General features: G+C 35.4%; 1 protein-coding gene across 1 annotated transcript; it reads right to left on the reverse strand.

Annotated features, from left to right (window-relative positions):
• Window positions 1-410: 410 nt before the first annotated feature.
• DNAJC12 (DnaJ heat shock protein family (Hsp40) member C12) lies at window positions 411-26,275 on the reverse strand. Its single transcript, XM_045568382.1, has 5 exons — window positions 26,001-26,275; window positions 19,576-19,654; window positions 12,496-12,635; window positions 6,780-6,981; window positions 411-948 (listed from the first exon to the last, which is right to left on the reverse strand). Exons 1-5 carry the CDS (start codon window positions 26,076-26,078, stop codon window positions 854-856), a joined length of 594 nt encoding a protein of 197 aa, XP_045424338.1. The 5' UTR covers window positions 26,079-26,275; the 3' UTR covers window positions 411-853.
• Between the last annotated feature and the right edge of the window lie 1,649 nt (window positions 26,276-27,924).

Raw genomic sequence — 27,924 nt, forward strand, 5'->3', positions numbered from 1 at the left:
AGACCAGTGTCATTGACTAAGGAAACTACTCTAAAATATTTTTTTCTTCTTACTTTGTCATCTACTTGTTCTCAAACTAAAAAGTAACTAAAGACTACGTGTTACCATCAAGAATACCAACCTAGCTGGGAGCAGTGGTAGGCACCTGCAGTCCCAGCTACTCAGGAAGCTGAGGCAGAAGGATAGCTTGAGCCCAAAAGAATTCCAACCTAAAGAGGTTATGTTACCTAACAGGCCATTTTCATAGTTAGAACATAATTTATAAGTTTATCACTTGCTTATACACAAGAAATCTTATAAAACCATATCATTTCCTCAAATAAATCATAGCCTTTTAAATTCACAATTATTAAAGTAGAAATATCTATTCAAGTTATTTTAAAAATATAGTTGAATTATAAATTCATTTATGAACTTTGGGAAAACTTTATTTCACTCTGTGGTTTACACAAGTAATTTCACATTTCATTTTAAGACAAGAGTCAGAGAACATTTTTTGTACCTCCAGTACTAATAGAGATCACAGTCTATCAATGCAATATTTAAATACACTGTACAGAGATTGATTTTTAAATGGATTTTTATAAATAGCAATAACAGGAAAAAGTATACAGTACAATCTACTCTGGATCTAAGAAGCTTAATCTATTCAAATATTGAAAGAAACTAGTCTTCTGAATATTTTCTCATTTGAAAAACATGAGAACTGGTTCGAGGATGGAAGAATCAATCGGTACTCAGCAATTCACAAACCTGACATATAAACATGACATTTTTAAGACATGAACAAAGATTGTATGTTGACAGCACAGGGGACACTCTTGTTCTCCCTCTTTTATGGAGCAGGGACATTTCATATTTCATAGTTTCTGAACTTCCTCAAGAGTTCCGAAGGAGCATCCCCAGACCAGCGGAAACGAAGATGCCAGCAGTTCACATCTGAAAAACCTTTAAAAGAGAGAAAAGAAATATTTAAAATCAGAGGTAGGAAAATAAAAGTCAGCCTCGTTATAGTAAAACAGCTTGGGGATAAGATTTCACTGAAGTAAGTAAAATGTAAGATATGAATTATTAATATCCTACGGAAACTGATTCATTTAAGCAGACTCTGGTATTCTTATGAACAGGAATTACAATTTATATGGATGAGAAGACCTCACATAGTTAAATGCTTCATAATAAAAGGCAATTTATAGATGCCTCCAGTGGTGGGAGTTATGATAATTCATCTGCAAAGAAACTGAAAACAACTTTTACACAGTTTCAGAAAACCTTTCAAAAACCTTTCAAAAAGTGAAAGCTCAATGGTAAAGGATCCCTGGAAATACAAGTTCTATAATTGAATTCCTCAGTAATAAGATTTTTTTAATTATAATAAACATTCTTGAAAATTAAAGAAAAAAGGTCATTTTTCTTCTTTACTAGAAGTGTAAATTGGCAAAACTCTTCTAGCAGGCAATTTGGCAATATTTATCAAACTTGTTAAAATGTATGAACCTCTGACCCACAAATTCCACTTCTAGAAATTTATCCTAAGGAAATAATAATGGATGTGTCCAAGGGTTTAACTATAAAGATGTTTGTGATGGTACCGTTTATGAATGTTTTTTAAAAATCAATAAACAATCTAAATCTTCAGCAAAAGAAGGTTGGTTAAAAGGTTTTAACATAGTCATTATCAGTTTTTTAATATTTACTATCATGGAAAAATGCTCATAGCGTATTGCTAGGTGACAGGAAACAGTTTATACAGTATAATCTCATTCCTAAATTTATCATTTACGTATTTATGTGAAAATTTTTAAAAGTCTAAAAGGAAGTACACCAAAATGTTATCAGTATTTATCCCTGGTTAGTTGAAATAGATGTGATTTTCATTTTTTATACTCTTTTTTTTTGTTTATCTGTACTTTCTTATGTTTCTGCAATAAACAAGTATACTTTGTGTCTTTTTAAAATATTTATAATATCGCTAATGAAAAAGCAAGTTACAGAATAATACATAAAATATGCTTCATTGATATTTTAAAATAATACCTAAATATCTAGCCAGGAAAAATATACACATAATAGTTGACAGTGATTATCTTAGGAAAACAGAATTTGGTTGCACTTTTTAAAGAATTATCAGAGAAAACAAATCTGGCAAATATCCATCTGGGGAAAACGCAAAAAAGGAAATCGTTTCTGACAACCCATAATTAAAACTCACTCATAAAATATGTATGATATGATCCTATTAGTTTTAGGTATACTAACGTAAATGAAAATATACCAAAATATTGTATTTTCTTCCTTTTGTTTGAACATATTTTCTCACATTTCTATAGTAAATGTCATTTTTGGAGTTTTAAAAAGATGTAGTTTCCATTTTGGTTTCCCCAAGAAATAGACACCCAGACACGAATGTGAAACAAAGTGGGTAATTTAGGAGGTGATCCCAGGAGGCCCTGGTAGGGGAATGAGAAAGGGAACCAAATCTACAAAAGGTACATTATCAAACAAGGTACCACCATGAGTGACTGGAGCTTGATCGCACTCTCTTAGAGTTATTCCATTTGAGGGGTGAAGAAGCTGGGGAATTTAGCCTCCCATTCCCATTCATTATTGTCTGATGGCTGCATTCAAAGGGCGTTTATTCCCTGACACTTACTGCCTGCTCATTTGCTGCCAAGCAAGCTCCATTGCCAGAGAAAGCCCTCTGGCGGTCGCAATATTTGTGGTAGAGGCCATAGAGCTGGCAATGCCTGGGAAGGTAGGTGCCCAAGGGATATGGCAGCACACCAATAGCATTTGAGTTTTTTTTTTTTTTTTAACTCCAGGATGTTACACAAAACTATTTTGTTCTAGAATTGCATCTATCAGAAGTAATATTTGTTGCATATTTAAACAGAAAGAAAGTAAAAGAGAGATTGTCTTGCACACCAGTTTTCAGATGCTGTGCTCCATATTTTACTGGTTGCAATGAAGAGTCAGAATGTGATAGGGACTATTTAGTGGCTATTCATCACAGAAGAGACATCAAAGGCAAACGCCAAAGTGACTATCAAGCACTGCCTGAGGAAATTAACAAATATGCTGAAAAGAAATATATAAGAAGCCACTCAGGGCTTGGTAAAGCTGACATGAATAATATGTCTTAAATGCTGGATGTTATAAAAGTTTACACTGCAGTAAAATGAAATTATAAGTAATCATGCAACTGCACTTTGATATATCAAACACCAGCTTTAAGGCACTACTAAGAAGGGCCAATAATCTCTTAAGCAACTTTAAGAAAATACTGGTAAATAATTTAACTACAGCTTCTCAGAACAATAATCCTCCCTCCCCCCACCCCCTCCACTTCATTTTTAAACCACAGTAAGAGCACATACTTCATAACATGAGGACATCAAAAGTGGCATCACAATTTGTTCTGAGTTAATTTTGTATGAAAACTGGTTATATTAATTGGAGTTCCTTGTCATACTCAACTAGATTAGAGTCAAGAAACCTAGGGGAGGAAAAGCAAAGCACTCAGGACATGAGCATCTGCCCGGGGATTACATCTCCAGCCAGCTGCCAAAATGACTGTTGTAACCTTAAGGCCAGTTTTACCTAATCGCTGCTGAAATGAGCTGGAACTGCTGAGCCTCTAAGGCTAGCTTTACCTGCTGCTGTCACTCACCAGACAGAGCTTGCCAGCTCCCAAAAACTTTGCTAGTGCCAGTAAGTTTTCTTTTAAAACAATACATAGCACTTTTCTTTCTAATAAAACCCAACCTTCTCTTTGTTCTTTGGACATACCAAAGACCATCCTGGTCTGTGTGTATACCCTAAACTACAATTCTGTTTTTATATATTTTCCCAAATAAAATGTTTTGCATAAAGATTCATCTTTATATTTTTATTTGACTTTGACATACTATTTTATATATATATATATATACACACACACACATATATATATCTACACTGTGGAATATTATCAGCTGTTTAAAAGAATGAATTCAATCTGAATGTAAGGATCTAAGGAAAAATTCCATAATAATAAAAGCTAACACTAAAAAAGTGCTTATTGTTTACCATGTACCTGGCACTCGTCTAAATATTTTATGTGTATTAAGTTATTTACTACTCAAAAAAATGTTACAAGGTAGATACTAATATTTTGATCATTTATTGGCACTGAATTGCACACTTAAAAATAGTAAAGATGGACCAAGCACAGTTGCTCACACCTGTAATCCCAACACTTTGGGAGGCCGAGGCAGGAGGATCTGTCTAAATAAACCCTGTCTAAATAAATAAATTAAAAAGAAAAGAAAACTCAGACACAGAGAGGTTAACCAGCTTGCCCAAAGTCACACAACTCATCAGATGAAAGCCAGGATCTGACTCAGGTCTGCACTCTTAAGCACTGTGTAACACAGAGGCATGTGCACAGTACAATCCCCCTTTTGAGGCGGGGGTGGCAGGGGCAGGGACAGTGTCTTGTCCTGTTTCCCAGGCTGCAGTGCAGTGGTCTCATCATAGCTCACAGCAACCTCAAACTCCTTGGCTCCTGTGATCCTCCTGCCTCAGCCTCCTGAGTAGCTGGGACTACAGGCATGTGCCACCACGCCCAGCTAATTTTTCTATTTTTTTGTAGAGATGGAGTCTTGCTATGTTGCCCAGGCTGGTCTTAAACTCCTGGCCTGGGCAGTCTTCCTGCCTAGGCCACTCAAAGTGCTGGGATTACAGGCATGAATCACCACACTCAGCCCCCATTCTTTATTTTTAAAGTTCTCATAAGTGCACCTACATTTTTATACACTTGTATTAGCATAGAGAACAGTGTGGAAGGAAATACACCTGAGCATCTGCATTGGTTACTTCAGGAAGTAGAAGCAGAGAAGGATGGGAGAGTGGGGTAGATGCTCAGTTATTGTCTATATATGATTCTTTGAATATTTTAACAACAAACCCATATTACTTGTGGGTTGTTTTCCAAAATCTAAATAACTATTTTGTAAAAAGAAAGAAAGAAAATTTCATGGAATCCTATGGAAGGAACTCAAGTGGGGCCTTGGCATCATGTCTGAGTCTCTGAAGTGTCTCTCACCTACCCCCAGTCCTGGTAAACTAGGACTTGGTCTGAATCTGACTCAGACAGAAAGATTAAGGGAACTCCCAAAGGTTCATCAGGGAGCACAGCACTGAACATTCTAGGGCTGAAAGCAGAAACATTTGCGTCTTTGCCCATGTTTGCATGGGAATGGGGGTGTTGTTTATACTCGTGTGGTTGCTTAAAACACTGTGTTTTTCTAAAATCTGGTTTCTGCTTTGATCAGTTTGTTATATTATAACCATGTCCAGCCACCAGGCTGATGCAATCTAAGTGCAGACTCTGCAGAGATCTCTTGGGTAACCAGCAGAGACACCTGAATCAAACTCTAAGAATCTTCATTCCCAGCAAGAAATGAGCATATAAACTTCTTCCCAAAGGAAGATTTAAAGTGACTATTTCTAGAAAGACTATAATCCACCACAAGCTATCTAATTATCTTCTTTTTTTATACAACCATTCAATGGAAACTTCTGCTTAAAGGCTAAATCATAATGGGGTGCTATATCACAACCTTGAGAATCAACAAATAAGAATTTGAAGGACAGTTACAATGTGTGTATATAACACACCTGAACTAAACTAACACAGTTGAATGGCTAAATAGATGGGCAGAGAGAAAGAATGATAACAGCTGACATTTACCCAGGGCCTGCCACAGAGGAATCACTGTGCTAAGCATTTTTGATAGATCTCCCCACAATCTTCACGGTGAGTAATGAGGTGTTATTTATTTATTTATTTATTTATTTGTTTATTTATTTATTTATTTATTTTTGAGAGATAGAGTCTCGTTATGTTGCCCAGGCTGGAGTTCAGTGGCTATTCACAGGCATGATCATAGCATACTATAGCTCCCAGCCTCAAGCAATCCTCCCACCTCAGCCCCCCCAAGTAGCTGGGACTATAGTCGTGCACCACAGTACCCAGCTGAGAAGGTACTAGAATAATCCCTATTTTATAGATAAGGAAGCTGAAGTCTAGAGAAATCAAGTAACTTTTTCCAAGTAATAAAGATAATAAGTACTACAGCTAGAATGCGAACTCAGGTAGTGTAGCTTGGGAGCCAGCAGCTGAAATGCTATATTACCCTGTTTCAATGGATCTATAAATGATTCATAATGTCTACAGAGCTACTTACAGATAAGATGTCATCTCAGGATAGCGCAATGGCTTGGAACACAAACTCTGAAGCCAAACTGTCTTCGTTCAGACCCCTTCCCTACCACACACAAGCTGTAAACACTTGAGCCAATTACTCAACCTCCCTGGGCTTGTTTTTCATCTATAAAATGAGAATAATATCAATACCAACCTCACAAGCTCGTAGTGAGGATTAAATGAATTAATATATGTAAAATTAATATTAAATGAGACAATAAATGTAAAGTAATATATGTAAAGAGTGTTCCTGTGCATAGCAAACATTTAATACATGTTAGCTAGTGTTATTTCAGTAAAGCAAAAGACACTCTGAGAAATGTCTCAAGGTTTCTCTTGCAAGGAATGTATGGATCTTCTAGTTTCTGAGTCAATGATAAATATTAATAAGTATCTTTTAAGATGCTAAACAAGCCCTTAAATTTGGCACTACTGTGCAGATTGGAAAAGGCTGAGAATAAATGCAATATAAACCAAGCTCTTTAATTTCAGAACTTTCCATTCTGCAAAGTTGTATGACATGACTTACTTGAAGAATCTGGATTTTGGGGGGAAACTGACTTCTCCAGGGGCTCTTCTTTTTGCTCCATTTTCTCTGTGGTTGAAGTCAACTCCTCTTTCTTTATTTCTCTTTGCTCATTCCATTCCTCATTTTCAATCTTGTTAGTATGGGTCTGGTCAGGTTCTTCCAGCATCAGGTCTTTTTTACTTTTGACAGCCCAGTGCATTGACTAAATTAATTAAAAGCAGAGATATAAATATTAAATCAATATTATATAGTTTTCTACATTTAAAGTACAATGCATGGTAACATCTGACCTACGGTTATAATACTAATTAACAGAATGTTATATTTGACTATTAATCAGATATTCATAAACTAATTCAGATATTAATTAGTCCAAATATTAATAGTCACTTTTCATCATACATGCCTTTGTACCTTTTTCATTTTGTGTTCTGTATATGTATTTACTACTAAAAATTTAAAAATCAGATGGATGGATGGAGGAATGGTTACAGAGTAAATATTTCACAACAATTTACTTAACTGTAAATGCAGATGCTATGCATTTCTCTATAGGTTTTATTTCAAAATAAAAATGTTAATTTTAAAAAGAGGCAATGGCCTTAGCTGGTGCAGAAAATAATCTGGCTTTTGTTTGGTTGTTTTGGGATCATTGTTGTTTTGGTTTGGGTTTTAGCACATGCATAGAAGAGAAGAGGCTAGCCAGTGGCCACCTCCAGGGAGAAGGACATTATGAAGATTAATGAAAACCAGAGAGTAAGAAATTCATGAATTCAGGGCCCACAGAGCCAAAAATGTGAACTGTAAGCATCACAAATCAGCTAGGTGGGCTGTACATGATGCATTCATCTCTGTGCTTCAGTACTTTTGAAATCAAAGTGCGTAAGTCTGCCTTAGATAGGTGGCGAGGACTAATGACTTATCTATAGTAAATGCGTTGAAAGCCTTCAGTGAAAAGATATTCTGAAATAGTAATCCATCTCCTTTATGAGTAAATCAGAATAAAGTATTTTTTCATCAGACTCTTGTATCTGCCAATCCCAATTAAAGAAATACACAGAGGAAAAATCCAAACTGTATCTAACTCCATATCCAGGTGCTTCTCTCGCTTTGTAGTTCAAAGGACTAATATAAGAGTGATTCTAGGCAGCCTGGTTTGCTGGGACACAGATAGCCTGCAAATCACTCATTTCTGTGTTCACAGAGCATAGCTCCACTGGGGTATTAGTTGCACAGTACGTTGGTTGTATAACATCAAGCGAACTAGTCTATTATGGAGCAACTCATTTCAATAGAATCAGCATCAATAAAAAATATCAAGTGATAGCAATTGTTAGAGATTAAGAGGGAAGACTAGGAAGAGGGGAGTCTACACAGCAAAATAATGAACTGCACAAGATAGAAAATCTTTATATACACGGAGTGAACTAACGCTAAACAGACAGCAAGCCTAGGTGCAAAGGCCACTAACCTTCCAGTCTGTGACACTAGTATGTTGTTATTCTGCCTTCACAATTAACTTGTTTACCAGCTTTCCTTAATGGGTATTTTTTTTCCTAGAAAGTATTTTTCTTACATTCTAGACTTTAGTCAACACTAGGAAATAAAAAAAAAATTTTGTTTTACATGCCAGTAAACATTGGGACAAATAGAAAAAAATTCAGTTGACTCAGATGAGCCACAGATCAGCTCTATAACTATACAAAATTGACTAGTTATTATTACCCTGCATCACTATGACTGAATTTTTTATTTGTCTGGGTGATTTCTGATCCGCTTTTGGATAATATCCAAGTAGGACAGATTGCCTTTTGAACCGGCAGAAGGTATTGAATTGCAGACTGTTTCCCATCTGGCTGAGGAAACTGGCCACACAGGCTTAGTATGAGGCTTTCCTGGTAGGTAGTCTGAGGCCAGTTGGATTCACCCTAAGGATACCTCGCCCAGCTGGGAACCCAGAAACAGCCAGCAAACAGGCTCACATGGGGGTGACCTGAAAACCACTCTTAGAAGCAATCAATTTCTCAAACAATCCTAATACCAAAAATGTGTTTCTATTAATTGTCTATAAAGTTTGTAGCAATTGATGTGGCATGGGACAGTTTAAACAGCTTATGAGAATTTTTCTCAGGGCTTCATTTTGACTGTGGCTTTGCTGCAACTATTTTCCCACAGCCATCCTTAAGCCATTCTACCATATATTTTGGAGCTACAAGGAGAGCCATCCATACCCGGGATCATTTTGCATAAAATCATTTAGCATGACAAAGATAAATTTACCCGAGATTCTTTGAGCTAGAAAGGTCTCTCTTTTCACATTATCCCAGGATCCCAAAGGCCTGGATTACTGAGACCCTCATTCCATATCCCTTTTTTTTTTAAACCAACACTACGTGTCCAAATTTAAATTTCCAACATATTCATTGATCTGGGAAAATGCTTAAAATATTTTTACAAATTAAACTATCGGAAGGAACTTCTAGAAAAGGAAAAGAAAAATAAATAGCTACTGAAGTGACAAAGACCTGGTGTGGTAAAAAAATTTCAGTTCAGTTCCAGCACTCATAGATAATGGAAACATGGCACCCCTGACACTCTGGCTCATGTGAGGAATTCTCCCAAAGGAGATTCACACATTATGATTCTGTGTACGATGCTACAATAGTGCATTGTGTTTTATCTTGCCCTCTAGATATGAGGACTAATGTTGCTCCCAACTAATGATTTTCCTTCCAGAGGGATTATATCAATTAAGTAAAAAGCAGAAACACAGGTTGGTGATGTGAAGGAAAAGGTATTTTACAAGATTTAACAATCTATTAATGTGCTGGGCATGCAAACATGCAGGTGTGTTTTAGAGAAATGGCACCTGAAATTCAAATCCTAAAGTTCTAACCCTTTTATTGTCAGAATGGTATGTGTAATACAGTAGTCCACCCTTATCCATGAGAGATGTGTTCCAAGACCCCCAGTGGATGCCTGAAACTGTGGATAGTACTGAACCCTATATATACTATGTTTTCTCCTATACGTACACACCTATGACAAAGTTTAATTTATAAATCAGGCACAGTAAGAAATCAAAAACAATAACTAATAATAAAATAGAACAATTATAACCATATGTTATAATAAAAGTTATGTGAATGTTCTCTCTCAGTCTCTCCCCAAATATCTTATTGCACTGTATTCACCTATTTTTGGACCAGGGTTGACCACAAGTAACTGAAACCCAGGAAAGTGAAACCACGGATAAAAGCAGACTACTATATACCTAACCCAAATACCCTAATGGTGATGTTTATCTACAAAAGTACAATGATCTATTAGGTGATGAATAATACTAGATATGATCATTGCTATTAATATCTCTAGAGTAGTGAATGCAAAAGAATGAACAAATGAAACACACACACACAGAGAAAGCAACAATTAAAATGTTACAGAGAGGAGTCAGGCTCTCACATACAGAAGCTACTATGAGGAGTAGAACAGAAAGGAATGACAGGAAAGTTATAGAAAGTCTATCAAATGAGGTACAAAACAGGCAATGCTTGGTATAAGGGATTCAGAGTTCACTGAGAAAGAGAAACAAAAGGATGTCACAAACAAGGTTTAGCCCAAACAAAGAAGACTGTGTGAGAAAAAATATCACTGCTGATTTAAAGCAGAGAGATATGTATCTCATCATTTTTGTACTGCTAATAAAAATAAATATGAAACCAAATACGAGCCCAGCATACTACTTATTTTTGCTGACAAGACAAATAATACAGTCAGTAAGATCTAAAATGTAATTATTGGTAAGACTTCAAATAATTCATAGCTAAGCTAAATTCAAAGTAGAAATGCATTTGGAGACAGGAAATTAGTCTTTAATGGAAAGATGCTGCCCATATAAATTAAAGCAGGAGAAGAGTTTTTGAAAAATCCACAGCTAACTGGATATCTATTAAAATTTAAGTGACACAGTTGAGTGGATCATCAAGACAAATAAACTATAAATCAGAAAGCATTAGAATAGCAAGAGTCACTAATTTGGTTGCAGTTACAGTGTGCCACACTTAGGAGACTGGGAAATATGGTTACAAAGAGTTGGTAGAACAATGTTTATTTAGCCAGCAGCAACAAGGAATTTTGAATTTACCACAATGAAAATGAAAAAAATCTTATTTTTGAATATGCAAAGTTAAGTCACTATTTCCTTTGGAAGATTCCCTCTAATAATTTTGTAAATATATACAATATGCATATGTTTAGTCCCTCATAAATAATTATCCCACCTTAAAGAAACCGATATGGATGTACAGTTCTTTCCAAAATGAAATGAAGAAAACAATTTACACTTTATGCAGAGTGGCTTGAACCATATACTTTGGAAGTTTTGCATTGCTCTTCCCAATTATTTCAAAGACCCTCCCTCAGTATCACAAGCCTTTTTCCAACTGTGAAGCAGGAAATCTTTTATAAATGCAACCCTGAAGGGCTGTAATTTAAGAGATGTGAATCCCTTTATAGACTAATTCTAACTTTTCCTGAAAACTTGCCTATAAGACAATTTCTGTATGTTAAGTTTTATGTCATAGAAAAGTGTTCCAATGGAAAGAATCTAGGTCATAAATCATGCCTAGGCATGTAGAAACCTTTAAAATTACATTTTCTCGGCCTCTTGTTACTGCAGGGGGTCCACTGGTCGTCTGTGGCAAATGTATCTTGCTCTTGCTCTATAAACCCATCTAGCTCTTCCTCAATAAACCTTGTTTTCTTGTTTAAAAAATAAAATTACGTTTTCCCTATAATATAGAAAGGTCAACATTAGGGCCAGGCACAGTGGCCCATGACTATAATCCCAGCACTTTGGGAGGCTGAGGCAGGAGGATTGCTTGAGGCCAGGAATTCAAGACCAGCCTGGGCAACATAGCAAGACTCCATTTCTACAAAAAAATTAAAAAATTAGCCAGGCATGGTGGCATGTGCCTGTAGTCCCAGCCACTCTCAGGAGGTTGAGGGAGGAGCCTAGGAGTGCAAGGTTACAGTGAGCTATGATCATACCACTGTACTCCAGCCTGGGCAACAGAGCAAGACCCTATCTCTTAAGAAAAATAAAATAAAATAAAATAAAATAAGGTCAATGTTGAACAAAATAAATATGTAACAGTAACTATATTGATTAATTTGATGTTTTGACTTTTTAATGGCATGAAGAAAGATAACACAATGGTTTAAGAAGTCTAACAATTCTTTCACCAGAATGCGTAATAGGAATAATTTATAACTTTCTTTGACTAATCAGATGTGGGTTTTATATTATAATTATAAGCTTTGAAAAGAGAATAAGCTGATATGAACTACTAATAAAAAAGATAGAGGAGATACATCTGCAATGGTTCAAAATTTAGCAGTATATGAGCAACTTGAGAAGCACATTTATTAGAACTCATAAAACAGGAAGTGATAATGGGGAGTGTATATACAGAAACGAACAGCCAAAGAGACAGAAAAACGCAGTCACAGGCTCTCTGGCACAAATTCATTGCCTCTGTTCTGGTAAATTCCCCTTCATAGGATTTTGTAGATACTGAGTTATATATAGATTCTACAAACTTCTTGGTCTTCTCTCTCCGACTGCCTATGGACTCTTTAAGCTACTATGTGAGTATAATACATGGACAGTCTCAGCTCCACAAATTCACGTCATCCCCAGAGAGAAACGCACCGTTTTCACCGAATCACTCAAAGCTTCCCACTGCTGGAATGGCATCGACACCTGGCTCCTTCGCCAGTGGTCATAGCGGGCTCGGCTCTCTTCATTGGTCAGAATCTCCTTTGCCTTCTGCAGTTTCTGAAAAGTCTCCACTGGAAAACAAATCAAGAGATGAGCAACTGCTCTCTTAGAAGGATTATTCTAAACTCCAAAACTATCAAACAAATCTCACTGGAATCATGACTCTGCCACTTACTAGCTATGTGACTTTGGGCCAATATACCTCGTTCAGCTTTTGTAAAGTGTATCCTAAGGACAAGTGAGATCATGGATTTCCATGTGCCTGGCACATGGTTTATCCACGCCCTTCATTGTGCTTTGGTGATGTGTCAGGTGCTATTCCAGATGCTGATGACACAGACGCGAATGATAGACATTGTTAGCAGGATAGACAGACATTTACAAACATTGGAAAAATACAATTCTGTCTACTGGGAAGAAAACTACCTTTTCTAGCGCTAGTTGTGAGGGATGCTAGTGACCAGGCAAGAGGCACAGTAAAAATGAAGACTGGAAGGCAGGAAGCAGCGCAGTGATTTAGAGGAAGTAGAAATTGCTATAACCAGCTCCTTCACTGATCTCCCTGCCTTTGCCCTTAGTCTATTTTCTACATAGCAGAGTGATCTTTTTAAAAAGAAGTCATATAAATATCACTTCTCTGCTTAAAACTTCCAGACACTTCCCATTTCTCTTAGAATAAAATCCAAAATTTTTATCATGACTACCAGGCCTGATCTCTATCCCTTTCTTCCTTCTCTGATCTCATTTCTTTCCTACTTTCCGCCATCTCCTCTCACCCCAGCCATAGCGATTGCTCCTCGAGCACACCAAGCACACTCTGCCTTGGCACTCGCTGTCCCTGCCAAGAATACTTTTATCCCAGGCACCATGTAGCTCACTTCCTTCAGATGCCAGCTCCGGCATCACCTTATTGGTGGGGCCTCCCCCATCAGTCTCGCTGCTTTATCTCCTTGCCCTACTTTACTTTTCTTCATAGTACTTACTCTCTGACATTATACAGTTATTTACTTATGATTTCTGACCTCTACCAGAATATAAATTTCATAAGGGCAGAGCTTATCTGATTTGTTCTCAGCTGCATCCCTTCCACTGCGGCAGTGCAGTAGGTGCTCAAAAAATATTCACTGAATGAATTAATTAATTAATTAATGCTTCCTATTTTGGGTGAATATAAAGAAATTCTTATAGTGCTATTCCTTGAGCTCCAAGCACCAAAGAAATGGCACATGTCCTCAAAACATTTCATGAATTAGGAACATTTTAATAGCATCATTGGGAAATACAATTAAGATTACCCCAATAGTACTCAAAAATACCTCATGGGAAGTAACCGGGATCCCCTGAAACAGAAAGTGTCAAGACACATATACTGTCAATACTTAAAGTTCCTCCACACCAATTGTGAAAATCCTGAAATACTTCCGGACTCTAGTTGGTCAAGAGCCGGTGTTCCTGAGCCCTGTTCCTCAAACATCTCTACTTCAAGTGTTCCCTCAGCATCCAGGGATACTGCCTGATGCAGCAGGGGTAACTCCAGGACAAAAGCTGGACAATACAGGTACCTTATAAACCATAAACTATTTTAATATCACCCCTGGAGGTGGTAGCAATTAATGGATTAAAGGGAAGACCCTAAATATGGGAATATTGAAAGCTACAGGAAAACAAATAAAAGCATCTTGCCATAGCAGTTTGATCCAGTGAGCAATCCTTCCTGTTGCTGACGACAATGTCCCGTTGTATAAATAAGACGTCACTTTTTCCAATGAGAATAAAAAGCTTATTAAATTATCAACAAGGATGCACATGCCAGTTACCACTAATGCAGCGGTTGTAAAGATTTATATTTTTATCTATGAGTCACCTTCACTTTGCACATTACTGTTGGACTCACTTTCCAGAATTTCCAGAATGAAAGAAGCCAGCTTAGAATTATGCTGATGTCAATCCCTCAACTAGAGTTGATAAGCAGAAAGAAAAAGAGACCTTATCTTTCCTATAATGTGGACTTTTATTTTTGTTCCATCCTCTTCACTACATTTAATAAAAATGAGTTTGGGTTTATATTTGTTCTCTAATGTATTATCAAATGAATCACACAAGACAAACATTTACCAGTTCTGGGAAAAGAGATCTCATTTTATAAGCTTTTATGAGCAAATGATACTGGAACTCTTGAGAGATATTCTGATTTAACTCCTGGCTCTACTTTGAAAATACAAAGGTTCTTTTAAATTCACATTTCACAATAGAATTTGTATTATTATAGCCACATTTTAAATGTATGCCACTTACAATTACTTGAGAAATATTAATAAGAACAATAATGCGATGTTCAAACATGCTTTGAAAAAAATCTGTAGTAAAACACACCAACTGTAAATAGTGATTCTCTTCAATGTACACTGTTTGGGTGATGGGTATACTAAAAACGTAGACATCACCACTATACAATTTATCCATGTAACCAAAAAAACAACTTGTACTCCTAAATCTATCGAGATAAAAAAAATAGTTGTTCTCTAGCAGAGAGAGATAAGAGCAGACTTTTCCTTTCAATGTTATTTATTACTGCTACATTATTTTTATTATAAGGGAGAAAAGCAATAAAGAGATTTTAAATTAGGAAAACATTGAGCCATTAAAAGATATCAGTTAACAAAGAAATTTGTTCTTCAAATATACCCTTCTTCAAATATCCAAATGTCTTTGAAGTTTGCACATCAGTAACAAAAATATCATGTCACAGGTCCTTAATTTAGTCTGAAACCTCCTTTCTTCGTAGTCAAAGAGAAGTTAATAATGTGTTGATCTGCAACAGTTACTGTCACACAATAGGGGTGGCGGGAGCACCAGCCTGGAGCTTCTAGGCTCTTCTAGGCTTAGTGACACAATTTCTGTAGCACAGCCAGTCCTGCCTACATCACTTACACCTGGAAAGGGGAAGGGATTTCTAACAGCCTTAGAATTAGATTTGTTTATGAATAAAATAAAGAACTTTAATGGTTACTTAATAAAAGAAAACTATCCCATTTTGTTAAATTTTTATCTCTGAAATAAAGTTCACTGAATCATAATTGCCAATATCCATTGAGCACTTCCCACATGCAGGATACCTCATTTAATCTTCACAGCAGACACATGAAACAATATATTATTTCTATCCATTTTACCTGTGAGAATACTGAGGCTCTGAGAGGTTGCCCAAGGTCAACTAGCTCACAAGTAGGAGATGGGAACAAGCTAGACAGACAAGACTGCGTTCACATCCACTACTGCATCATGCTAGCAAATCAGTAATTTCCATGGCAACAGCTGAGACTACATTTAGTGGACCAGAAAGGTATACATACATGTTTCATTTCTCCTACCTGCAGTTCCTCTACAAGCTAGCCTTTCACCCTAACGAGATAGGTTTTGAAATCTGTCTATTATATTCTGAATTTCTGTCAAGTTAAAATTCAGTATTTGGTTGATTTTTTTTTAATTTTAAAGTATTTTTATCAATAACTTTAATCTTTCTCCAAGGGTGTAAATAACCACTTAAATTTTCAGAAAGTCATATTAATTCAAATTGAGTAAATGGATGGATGCTTACATAGATTAAAAAAATCTCTACCCAAAGGTTGAATCATATATCAACTGCATGCCTGACAAGGGAAAATATTGATGTTCATGGACCTTTTCATTTTAAACAATATTTACACAGTCCAGTGTTTCTCGAACAAGAAGCCTTGAGGCAGCCCATACATGAAAACCCCCATCACTATGGCAACTAGAAATGGCAATGACTGCACAGTGATTCATCATGTATCGTGAATAAAAATTGTTTGTCAGAGACAGAGAAACAACTCAGAGTCATGCTTCACTGGAAAAGAACCCAGTTAAAGAATAACCAGGGATACTGGTTGTTTTTAAGTGTTTATCAAATTTTTATAATTTTATGCAGGGACATCTATCTTAATATTAACTCCAGTTCAGAGAGGTAGTTAATATGTATCCTAAAGAAATGCTCATGCATTCATTCATTCACTCATTCAAGAAATTATGCAGAGTAGGTGTCCTCTGCAGCAAGTAGTATGCTAAGTATGGGGCATTCCACTGTGAACAAGGCAAGCAGGGGGTCTGCCTTACTGAGCTTCCAGTCTGACTAATAAGCAAACAGGCAATAAGGAGAAGGTGTGATACACAGTCTGCTGCCTGACGTACATGATGCTCTGAGTAGCTGGGGCACACGGGACTTCTCAGAGGAAGTGATGCTAAGCTGAGACCTGACCCAGAAGCACAACTGGCCAAGCAAAGCAGGCAGGGAGGCATGCAGGGCTCAAGGATGTTCCACGCAGAGGAAGCAGCAGACATAGAGCGCTGGAGAGTAGAAAGAACAGAGCACATTAAAGATCCAGCATAGTTCTGAGTGGCTGAAACATGGAGTTCTAGGCAAGGTGGAAAAGAAAAAAGAGGACAGAGAATGAAGAGGGTACACAGCATGAAGGGATTTGTGCCTCAGGGCCCAGCAATGACAAAGGATGAACTCTTGCTACGTGTGCAATGTGGGTGAATATCACAGACACACGGCAAAGCGAAAGCAGCCACACATACTGTATGATTCTATGTATATGAAATTCAAAACTAGGCAAAACTAATCAATGATGATAGAGATCCAAAAATGGGAGAGGTGCTGACTTTGAACAGGGCATGAAAAGGGATTTCCGGGGTGCTGATAATGTTCTACTCTCCTCCTGGGCAGTGGTTAAACTAGTTATACAGATGCACAAATTTATCAAGCTTATACCTATGATTTGTTCATGTTACCGTAAATAAATTAATAAGAGAAAAAATCAAATGAGCAAAAGTAATAGTAAAATATCTAAAAAAAGATGACTTCATATATTGGAAAATTATGCATTTATATAGACAGGGATCAGTGATTTCTAGAGAAAATTAATAAGGACCTTTAAGACAAGGAAAAAATGTCTAAATAAAGAAGAGTTTGGGTTTGTGCAATGTGGAGTTATAGATAGGTCTTAGTTTGATATTTTTATTGCAGAAAAAATCACATATACATACATACTATATGCATACAGTAAACATAATCATCAAATTTAAGATATAATATTTACCTACCCTGAGGATAAAATCAAAGTAGGAAAACATAAGAATTTTCCATTACACTGGTAAAATTTTAAACTGGGTGTTACATACGTCAGCATCTGTTATAGTATTCTTTATTGCTTATTGCTTTTTGTACATATTAAATACTTTTTCCAGAGGGCGCAGTGGCTCACGCCTGTAATCCTAGCACTCTGGGAGGCCAAGACGGGAGGATCGTTTGAGCTCAGGAGTTCGAGACCAGCCTGAGCAAGAACGAGACCCCATCTCTACTAAAAATAGAAAGAAATTACCTGAACAACTAAAAATATATAGAAAAAATTAGCCGGGCATAGTGGCACATGCCTGTAGTCCCAGCTACTTGGGAGTCTGGGCAGAAGGATCGCTTGAGCCCAGGAGTTTGAGGCTGCTGTGAGCTAGGCTGATGCCACGACGCACTAGCCCAGGCAACAGACTGAGACTCTGTCTCAAAAAAAAAAAAAAAAGACAAATATAAATATTTCTTCCATAATTAAAAAGAAAAATCACTATCTGCAATGAGAAGCAATTAAAGGAATGCTTGGAGGGATGCAGGCATGAAATGATGGGGGCCTACCTACAGTAGTGGCAGTGAGGACAAAGGTAAGAGGACATAGCAGAGATGTGGAAGGTAAATCAACAGCACAGATGTGGACATGAGGGAGAGGAAGGAGACACAGTTTCTGCTTGATCAAGTGAATGGATGCTGGTGTTGTTCACTGAGATGGGGAAACATAGAAAAATAAGCAAGATTTTAGAAGGGGTGAGAGGAGAATAATGAGTCTAGTTTTTGAAAGGGTGACTTTGAAATGTTTCCAAATGGAGATTTCCAAGAAGCAGTAAAAACTATAGTCTGAAGATGAGCAAGAACTGGGTTAAGGATAGATTGGGGAGCCATCAACAATGAGCTGGTTCAGGCTCTTCAATCTGCTCTGAATGGGAAAAAACAAAACAAAACAGTGAGCTGGTGATTAAAGCCACAGACTTGCACAAGGCTCCAGAGAGAAAGTGTGAGGTAAGCTGAGAAGAGAGTTTAGGAGGGAATCTTAGGGCAGCAGGGAAGGAGTCACAAAGGAGACTGAGAAAGAGCAGCCCTAAGAGGCTGGAGGAAAACCACAAGTGCATATTATCCTGAGAGCTAAGAGAAAAGAATGTTTCAAGAAGGAATGTATGGTGGACAATGTCAAATTTTGAAGCAAACTCGGGAGATAAGGACTAAAAAGTAAAGATTGTATTTGGTAACCAGGAAGTCCTTGGCCATTCCTAAGAAAGGGTGAGGAGGCAAGTCAGAGTGAGAAAAATGGAAAACTGGGAGGAAGGGAAGTAGAGACATCAACTGTGGATATCTTTTTCAGGAAGTTTGCCTCAGAAGAGAGGGACAGACATAGGGACGGAGAGGAGGGAGATGAGTTGCAGAATGAATATTGATTTATTAGTATTTTTCCAAGCTTGGACAGACATAAGCATATTTAAATGATAATAAAGGAAAGAAACAAAAGTATGAATATATGGATATATTCACGTCCATGTAAGGGAAGAAATCATAGCAAGGTTCTCATCAAGACAAAGGCCTGGTAACAAATGTACTTAAGTTACATTAACACTCAAAAGCTGGTGAAACAAAGTATGAACTAGATAAATTTTAAACCACAAAGCAGCACGTTATAGCAGAAGGAAAAATGCATGTTAAATGACCACTATTAGAAGAGACCCTGCACAGTCTTCTCCCCTCCTATCATCCAATAGTGCAAAAACAACTTTGGCATTGAATGAAAGAATAACTTTGAGCATAATTGACAAAAGAAAATTAAGTCACTATTCAACAGCTTTTTGGTTCTATTTTCTATTCATTTTCTTGAGAAAGAGCCATTATTAAATTCTTACCAGCTTTGGAGCTTTCAGGATGCTTGTCAGGGTGACATTCCAGAGCTCTGACCTTAAATTCTGCCAGGATCTGTTCAACCTAAAACAAAAATCAGTGTTTAAAATAAGGAGTCTAACTTAAATAGCATGAAGAAAGAAGATGAGCAACAGTCTGACCTGAAACAGCCATGATCAACTCAACTTTTTATTTTGATCCTTATACTTCTATTTTGACTTTTGACTCTAAGAAATAATTTCCTAAATAACCAAATTCAGAAAACATCCATTAGAAACTCCTATTTATATAGTGGTCTGATGACAATTTAACCTGCTGCTTTACTTAAATGGTGGCCCAAGATACCTATGAGCTCAATATATACTCACATTTTTTTTTTTTAAGAGACAGAATCTCACTTTGTCACCCTGGCTGGAGTGCAGCAGCATGTTCACAGCTCACTGCAACCTTGAACTCCTGGGCTCAAACAATCCTCCTGCCCCGGCCTCCCAAGTAACTGGGGGGACTACAGGTGCATGCCATCACGTCTGGCTAATTTTATTTTTGTAGAGATGGGGTCTCACTATGTTGCCCAGGCTGATCTTAAACTCCTAGCCTCAAGCAATCCTCCTGCCTTGGCCTCCCCAAGTGCTGGGATTATAGGCATGAGCCACCTCGCCCAGTCTCAATATATTTAAATGTCCAATATGGTCAGATAAGTTTCTCCTAAGAATACATAAAATATGTGTTCACACATCTGAATTCTTCCAAGATGCTTAACCACCATTCATTATGCAGGGATGACTATCCCTGAATTATAAATTATAAGTTAAAATTTATATATCATCCATTATAAAGTTCCTTCTTTCTGCCTTTTGGCCCTTTTATTTTTTATTAAAGAATTTCACAATTAAAAGGAAAAGGACACAATTCAAACCTAATAATTTTGTTACCAGTTAGGATTGTTAGAGATTTTGACGGGGAAAACAGAAACTCTAGCCCAAACTAAAATGAGATTTGAGGGCCATCCATGATTTGATACGATTTCATTTACCCACCTAATCCCTCTTAATACGAATTAAGACTTGGTTTTATTAATCATGACTGTAATGACTGTAGCAGGAGACAACAGTGGTTACATGACTCTAGAACCTGCTTGCTTGGTTTTAAATCCCACTTCCTCCACAAGACTTTAGGCACATTACATAACTTCCACGTGTCTAGGGTTTCCTTATCTTTACATCAGATGAATAATATAAGTAGAGCACTTAACACAAAGCCTGGTCATAGTAAGAACTCGGTAACCGTAGCTATAATTAAATACCAGTGGTTAAGTAACTTGTTCGAAGTCATTCAGCTAGTGACTAAAAATGCTGAGTTTTGTATTAACTAAGCAGTCATCCTCTAATCTTAACCATTGCTTTAAATAATTCTTCACGCTTAGGAAACTAATATGGGGTTCCATATTTACTAATCACTAATAAGTGAAAGCAAATTACCTCTTGTTTGAGAAATTAATTTTCAAGCAACTCAGCTCAATATTGTCATAAGATTCATATTCTTCCGAGCTCCATGCCATCCTTAGTCAAATCTCACAAAAAATGTCTTCACCTTTACAATCAAAGTCAGACTGTATTAGATAGGCATATGTATAAAGCCCAGACTATTAACTCTATTCCTTTCTTTGGTAAGCTTCTATTGAGAACTTCTTGGAATAACAGGAAGAGACAAACTTCCTGTTAAGAACTGTAATAAATTGTGTTTTTCCTTTTCCTAGGTGCTAACCCTTTAATCATCAGTCACCATAACTCACTTATATAACAAATATAATTGAGAATTAGACTTGTTTTTAAATTTTAAAATATTAAATATTCTATGGAGTGCAGTAATAAGCATTTTTAATTAATAAGTAATTTATAAATACAAACTCTCCTTGAAAAAATTTCTATCAATGCAGAATAAAAGTAAAAGCCCTTTGCCCCTCTTCCCCAAGATAACAGGTTATACCCTTCAAAACACACTTTTAACACATATTTATGTACATATACCTTGGAGTTTTTAAATAACACAAATGGATAAGATTATAACTATTTATTAAAGGTAGAAAGTTTTGGGTTTTTATTGTTGCTGTTGTTTTATTTTTTAATTCATATCCCACTAAAAAACATTCTGGTATTGGTCCACAGAAGCAAGTGTGTCAAAATGGTTAATTCTCAGTAACACTAACATGTGTGATTGTTTTTTTCTTCTTTATATTTCCTGGGGTTTTGCCAATTTCATATTTTTTTTAAATTAAGAATAGTCCATATGTCTTTCATTATTTTTCATAGTTTTAACTATCACAAAGTTTATCACACACCTCCAGTACAGCTGGTTCTAGATAAACTGGTAAAGTGAGTTAGTTTGTCTTGGACACATTCTATTAATTTCCTGGCCTCCCCACCCCATGTGCCCAGTGCCAAGTGCAGCCCATAGGCAACTGAGGCCTTCCACATCAAGGTCCAGTGAACCCTGCCTTCCTGATCCAATGTCCAGTGATCTGGAAAACTGCCTATCTTGCTGGCCAGTAAACATACAAAATGTTCAACTTTACTTGTAATCAAATAAATCAAAACAGCCAAAGAATGAGTTATTAAACCAGTGTTACTGAGGGTGTATAGAAATGAACACTCACGCTCTCCTGGTGAGGATGTAAATAGGTGTAAACTTTCTGGAAAGCAATTGGAATATATATATATGAAAAGCCCCTAATTTGTTTCTTACTCTTTGATCCAACAATTCTAATTCTAGGAATTTGTCTAAGGAGATAATTAGAGGTGGGAAAAGAATTTAGCTGTAAGTAAGTTCAGTGAATAAAATATAAACTTTAAACAAAAACCTATGTATTCAATAATGTGATATTTGTTAAAGTTAATTCTAATATAGCTATTAGCTAGAATACTTAGTAGTCATTAAAAAATCATCTTGTAGAAGACTTTTAACAACCTGAGAAAGTTTATATATTTCTATGAGAAAAGATAAGATATTATGTGCAATATAAATCCATGGTGTTTTATCTCAAAAGGAATTATGTAAATATATATGTATGTAGTGATGATAATGATAATAATAATTATTATCATAACTAAGATTTATTGAGACTTACTATGTGCCAGGCACTGTTCTAAACACTTTACAAATAGTGTCTCATTTAATTCCCACAACAACTCTATGACATACTATAGATACCTTTATTATTCTCATTTTGCAGATTAGGAAACCAAAACATAGAAAAATTAAGTAATTTTCCCAAGGTCTCACAGGTAGAAAGTAGCAGATCCAGGAACTGAACCCACACAGTCTGACTCCAAACATATATAAAAATACATATATAAATAAATAATATATATATGCGTGTACTTATTTACATACATACATAGATACAGCATATATGTGTAGATAATTAACATGCATATGTCATACTCCAAAATGTTAAACGTTTAGGTTACCATTTTTCTTTGTGCTTTCTTTGTATTCCACATTTCCTCACTGAGTATATTTTAATTTTAGAACTTAAATTTTAAAACTTAAAAACTTATATTTTCCATATTCTGTTAGCACAATATCATGTCTTATTTAATCTCCACAACAACTCTGAGGTGGGTATTATTTATTCCCATTTGCAAATTAGGAAACCAAGACATAGAAAACTTAAGTAATTTAATTAAGGCCAGACAGCTAGTAAGTGGCAGAGTCAAGATGTGAACCCAGACAGTCTGAAGTCAATAAGAAGAGGATTAAGGGAAAAAAATCTGTTTCTATTTATCAGGTTTGTGCTCAATTTTCAAGTCCATGAAGTCTTGAAGTCATGAAGTCTTCTTACTATTACTACTGAAACAGTGACCAAATATTAAAAAACAAACAAGATCCACACCAGTGAGGATACTTTACACCCTTAGTGAGTAGTGTATGCATCAATAAGGACTTTACAGGTTTTATAGCATGTGTCTTCTGTGTAAAACTCAATATAAGGAGAAAAGGCTGACTGACTTCAGATCGAAATTTGGTAAATTTTTTTTCAATGGGGGCTATGTTGTTTTCTATACAATGTGGAAATCCTTCCATAATTTATGTATGTCATTTATGTAAAGTAGGAAATTAGTTTCATTGTTTATTGTCATGATTGTAGTTGCAATTTGTGAAAGATGATTTTTTAAAAGTCTCTGAGAAGAAAAAGTTTCAAAATTACTGCCCTTAAACTACCAGAAAATATGTAACTTTACTTTGAATTTAATCAATTTCCAGTATGAGATTTAAATTATAAGAACTATATACCAAAGCAAAACTATTATGTGGGTGCCTCAGTTCAATTGTTATAAGTAAAATCAAAATATCAAATTGCTTTGAAATTATAACTGCTAAATTGCTTTTGAGTATGAAGAGTTCTGGTTGATTTTAAAGTATCAAACCAAGGGATATTTGAAGTTAAAGAAATTTATCCATTACAAATAAAGTAAAGGAAATGTCACACTAAATAGACAAAGAAGTCATAAAAATATTTTTTAATGGAAAACATACCTTTGAGAAAAAGAGAGAAAATGATACATATAAAAAGAAGTGACAAAACTGAGTCATTTCATTAAAAATAAGTGATTGTTATCTAGATATGTTATGCCATTAATAGATCAGTAAAATACATCCAGAAAAAGGACTGTTGAGACTGAGAAGTATGACTATACCTGGTAACCATAAAATGAAACTGTTATACATAAACAATAGGATCATTTTTTTGTGAGTGTATCCAAATGAATCCTCCTTCTTTGTAGACTGAAAAGATAGGGGTATAACTTCAAAAGACTTATTAAATGGACCAAAAGATTTATTTGGGGGATTTAGTAACCTTTACTTTATAACCTAGTGCATATTTTTAAAAATCCAGATTAACCTTATCAAGTTTAATTATGTTCTGTTAATTTTAAATTATTCCTTCAAAAATTATCTGGTAGTAGTAAAATCTGAAGTGTGAATAATATATATGGTAAAAATGGTAATAAGCTTTCCCAATTGATATAAGCAAATTACCACCAACATAAACAAGAGCAAGATATTATTCTTGAAAAGAAATATGCAACTAAAAGAGCATTATAAGCTGTTTTGTGTGTGTGTGTGTGTGTGTGTGTGTGTGTGTGTGTGTTTTAACTTCAAGGTTTCTAAGATAACTTCCTCACAGTGTGGCAAAAATAGAGATTTTAATCCTTTGTGTCGAATATTGCATCCTATCCTCAAAACAAAACTAAGTACATTTTATAACTAAATTCCTGTCTTTATGAAACAAGAATAAATATAAAAACATTTTGATTTAAAACATTAATATTAATAGTTATATTTTAATAAAAATAAATAAAATAAGTTATATTTTAATAAAAATGAATAAAATGAAACATTAATTATATAATATAAATATATTTTAATAACATAATTTAATAACATATGATAATTTAATAATAATGAATATATTTCATACTTATTTTAACATTATTTAAAATAGTGAAAAATTGGAAATAAATAAAATATTTAACAGTAAGAGAATAATTCAACTGTGGTAATATAATAAAATGAAATATTTTACAATCATGAAAATATGTATGAAGAAAGTTTAATAGCATGGAGAAATCCTTGTTATAATATTAATGGGTAAGAAGCAGGAATCAACAAGTATATATGATATACCCAAACATATCTTCAAAAAATATACATAGGAAAAAGACTGGAGATTGATATGCCAAAATATTAATAGTGTTACCCTTGGGAGATAAAATTATAAATGATTTTTCCATAATTTATAAAAACCTCTACAACTTTTACAATTGTTTGTGAGGGGACTTTAAAAACATTATTTCATTATAGATCCAGTGAACAACCACAGGGTTTTCGCACATGTTTTGTTCCACAAGCAACCCTTTCAAGAAGTAATTTCTGTCACACAATTTGAAATACTAACATAAAGGGTGCTTCTTCCTTTATAAGTTAACTGCTCACATAAAAGTACATGTTTTAATAAAATATTTTAAAATCCCTAACTTACTAAAAAATCATCTTTCATTTCAATTATAGTATGAATTACCATAATAAAGATATAGCTTATGTATACTATGAAACACTGCCATCAGAAATTATGATACAATTTCACGTATTTATTTTCAGTATACTGATTGTGAAACAGAATGTATGGCCATGTGTCAGAATATACATATTTAATCAGAAGCATCCATAAAGTTACCATAAGACATTATTCAAGTAAAGACTCAATATACATTTAAATTCTTAATTTTTTTCTGGGTCAAAAGTGCTTTAAAATAATACTAGATTAGGTCTTTAGTTCAATGTGACAAAAAGTTTTATTTAAGTTAAAACCTTAAGTAAAAACTTGAAATATTATTGTGAAAAAGAACAGCATTATCCACTGTCTTACCGAGGATAGTTCATCACAACCCAGTAACTTGTAGTAATCTTCAGTATCCTCCAACTTGTAATTCAGTATTGCATCCATTTAGATGACTGAATCAGCTTTTCTTCCCTTGGAAACAAGAGGCACGACGAGCTTCAAATTAACAGGAAAAAAACCTCTTTAAATCTGAGCTACAGCAGCACATTCCAAACGGCAAAAACTAGCTTTAAGACTGGCCACAGTCAATACACCAGATGTCATCCCAGATATTTGTACACACAGCTTCTCATTGGCTGTTTGCAGAAGAGAAAAGAACAGACCACGTGCCTAGCACTGCAGTGCTGCCTGGGATCTGTAGTTTGAGTTTAACTGATGCAGGTGAACCATTTGTAATATGGGTTAATAAAGACTGTCTCTTTTTACAAACTCCCCACATTAGCCATTTCCCCATCTCTTATATATTTGTGTCTTTACCTGTTTTTTAAAAGACAGAAGAAAATTTGAAGCAATGTGATAAAATCGTAGGATGTGTTAAATATAAGAAGTGAGTGCTTTTCTGAGTGTTTAAGATATTTCACAATTTTTAAAATAATTTAAGAGTAGAAGGAAATATACTAGGGAGCAAATTTTCATTTGCGTGATAATTTATTCATTCAATAACTTATTGAGGACCTATTTTGTGCTCAGCACTGTTGTAGGGAAAGTCATGGTAAACAACACAAAGTCTCAATTCTTATGGTGCTTACATTCTGATGGAAGAAGGCAGACAAGACACATGCAAAGAAACAGGATCATTCAAAATAGTGATTTGTGCTGCATAGGAATTAAACAGGACAATGAGAAGGAGAACTGTATGATACCCTGGGTTGGATCCCTGTGCCATTTCTCCTAGGTTGGCTCTTCACACTCAGGAATGTATCTGGTCTAGAGTGGGTTGAAGCAATCTTTGTTTCAGTTCATTTTGGCCCTAAAAAAGGCAGTTTAGGCCTGGGATTTAAAGAAGAAGGTGAGTGGTCAGAGACACAAAACTTTAACTGCTTTAACATTTTGAACACCCCCATAAATTATTGCCTTGGGAAAAAAATACTTTTTCTTCTAGCCCAACTATAGACACCTTTTTAAAGATTTATTCCTGAAGAGAAGCAAGAAAAAACAGTGAAGCATCATTTTTGCTAATTCTTTATTTTACATGCTGTCTTGCTAAAAGTTCTGATGGAACTTTTAAATAAAGTAAAATTAATTTTGTTTTGGAAATTTCACCACATCCTTTGACGTATTTGGAAGTCAACTTGGATATTACACAATCTTGATTGGAATTACTGATGAATGCCCTTTAAATGATATAAAATTGCCACTATGGAAAGCCATATGGTGGTTCCTCAAAAAAGTAAACATAGAACTACCACATGATCCAGCAATTCCACTTTTGAATAAATACACAAAAGAATTGAAAGCAGGGACTTGAAAAGATATTTATATCCCCATGTTCATACAGCACTATTAATAATAGCCAAAAGGTAGAGACAACCAAAGCGTCCATCAATGGATGAATAAATGTAGTATATTCTTATTATACAATGAAATGTTATTCATCTTAGGTGGGAGGATTGCTTGAGCCTAGGAGTTTCAGATCAGCCTGAGCAACATAGTGAGACCCCATATTAACAACAACAAAAAATTTTAAATAAGCCAGGTTTGGTGGCACTCACCTGTACTCCTAGCTACCAAGGAGGCTGAGCCAGGAGGATCACTTGAGCCCAAGCATTTGAGGTTACAGTGAGCTATGATCATGCCACACTGCACTTTAGCCAGGCAACAGAGCAAGACTCTGCCTTAGAAAAAAAAGAAAAGAAAAAGAAAGAAATGAAAAGAAAAGGAAATGTTATTCAGCCTTAAAAAAGATGGAAATGCTAACACATGCTACAATATAGATGTGCCTGGAAGATAC

The sequence above is a fragment of the Lemur catta genome, chromosome 14 (genome assembly GCF_020740605.2).
Source record: "Lemur catta isolate mLemCat1 chromosome 14, mLemCat1.pri, whole genome shotgun sequence".
In the NCBI taxonomy this organism is placed as follows: Eukaryota; Metazoa; Chordata; class Mammalia; order Primates; family Lemuridae; genus Lemur; species Lemur catta.

Coding starts and splice junctions, on each gene's coding strand:
- DNAJC12 (XM_045568382.1), bottom strand. CDS start 26,078: ATGGATGCAATACTGAATTACAAGTTGGAGGATACTGAAGATTACTAC. Junction 19,655..26,000: donor GTTGTGATGAACTATCCTCG/GTAAGACAGTGG, acceptor TTTTTGTTTTAG/GTTGAACAGATCCTGGCAGA. Junction 949..6,779: donor CCAAAATCCAGATTCTTCAA/GTAAGTCATGTC, acceptor TCTCTTTTAAAG/GTTTTTCAGATGTGAACTGC.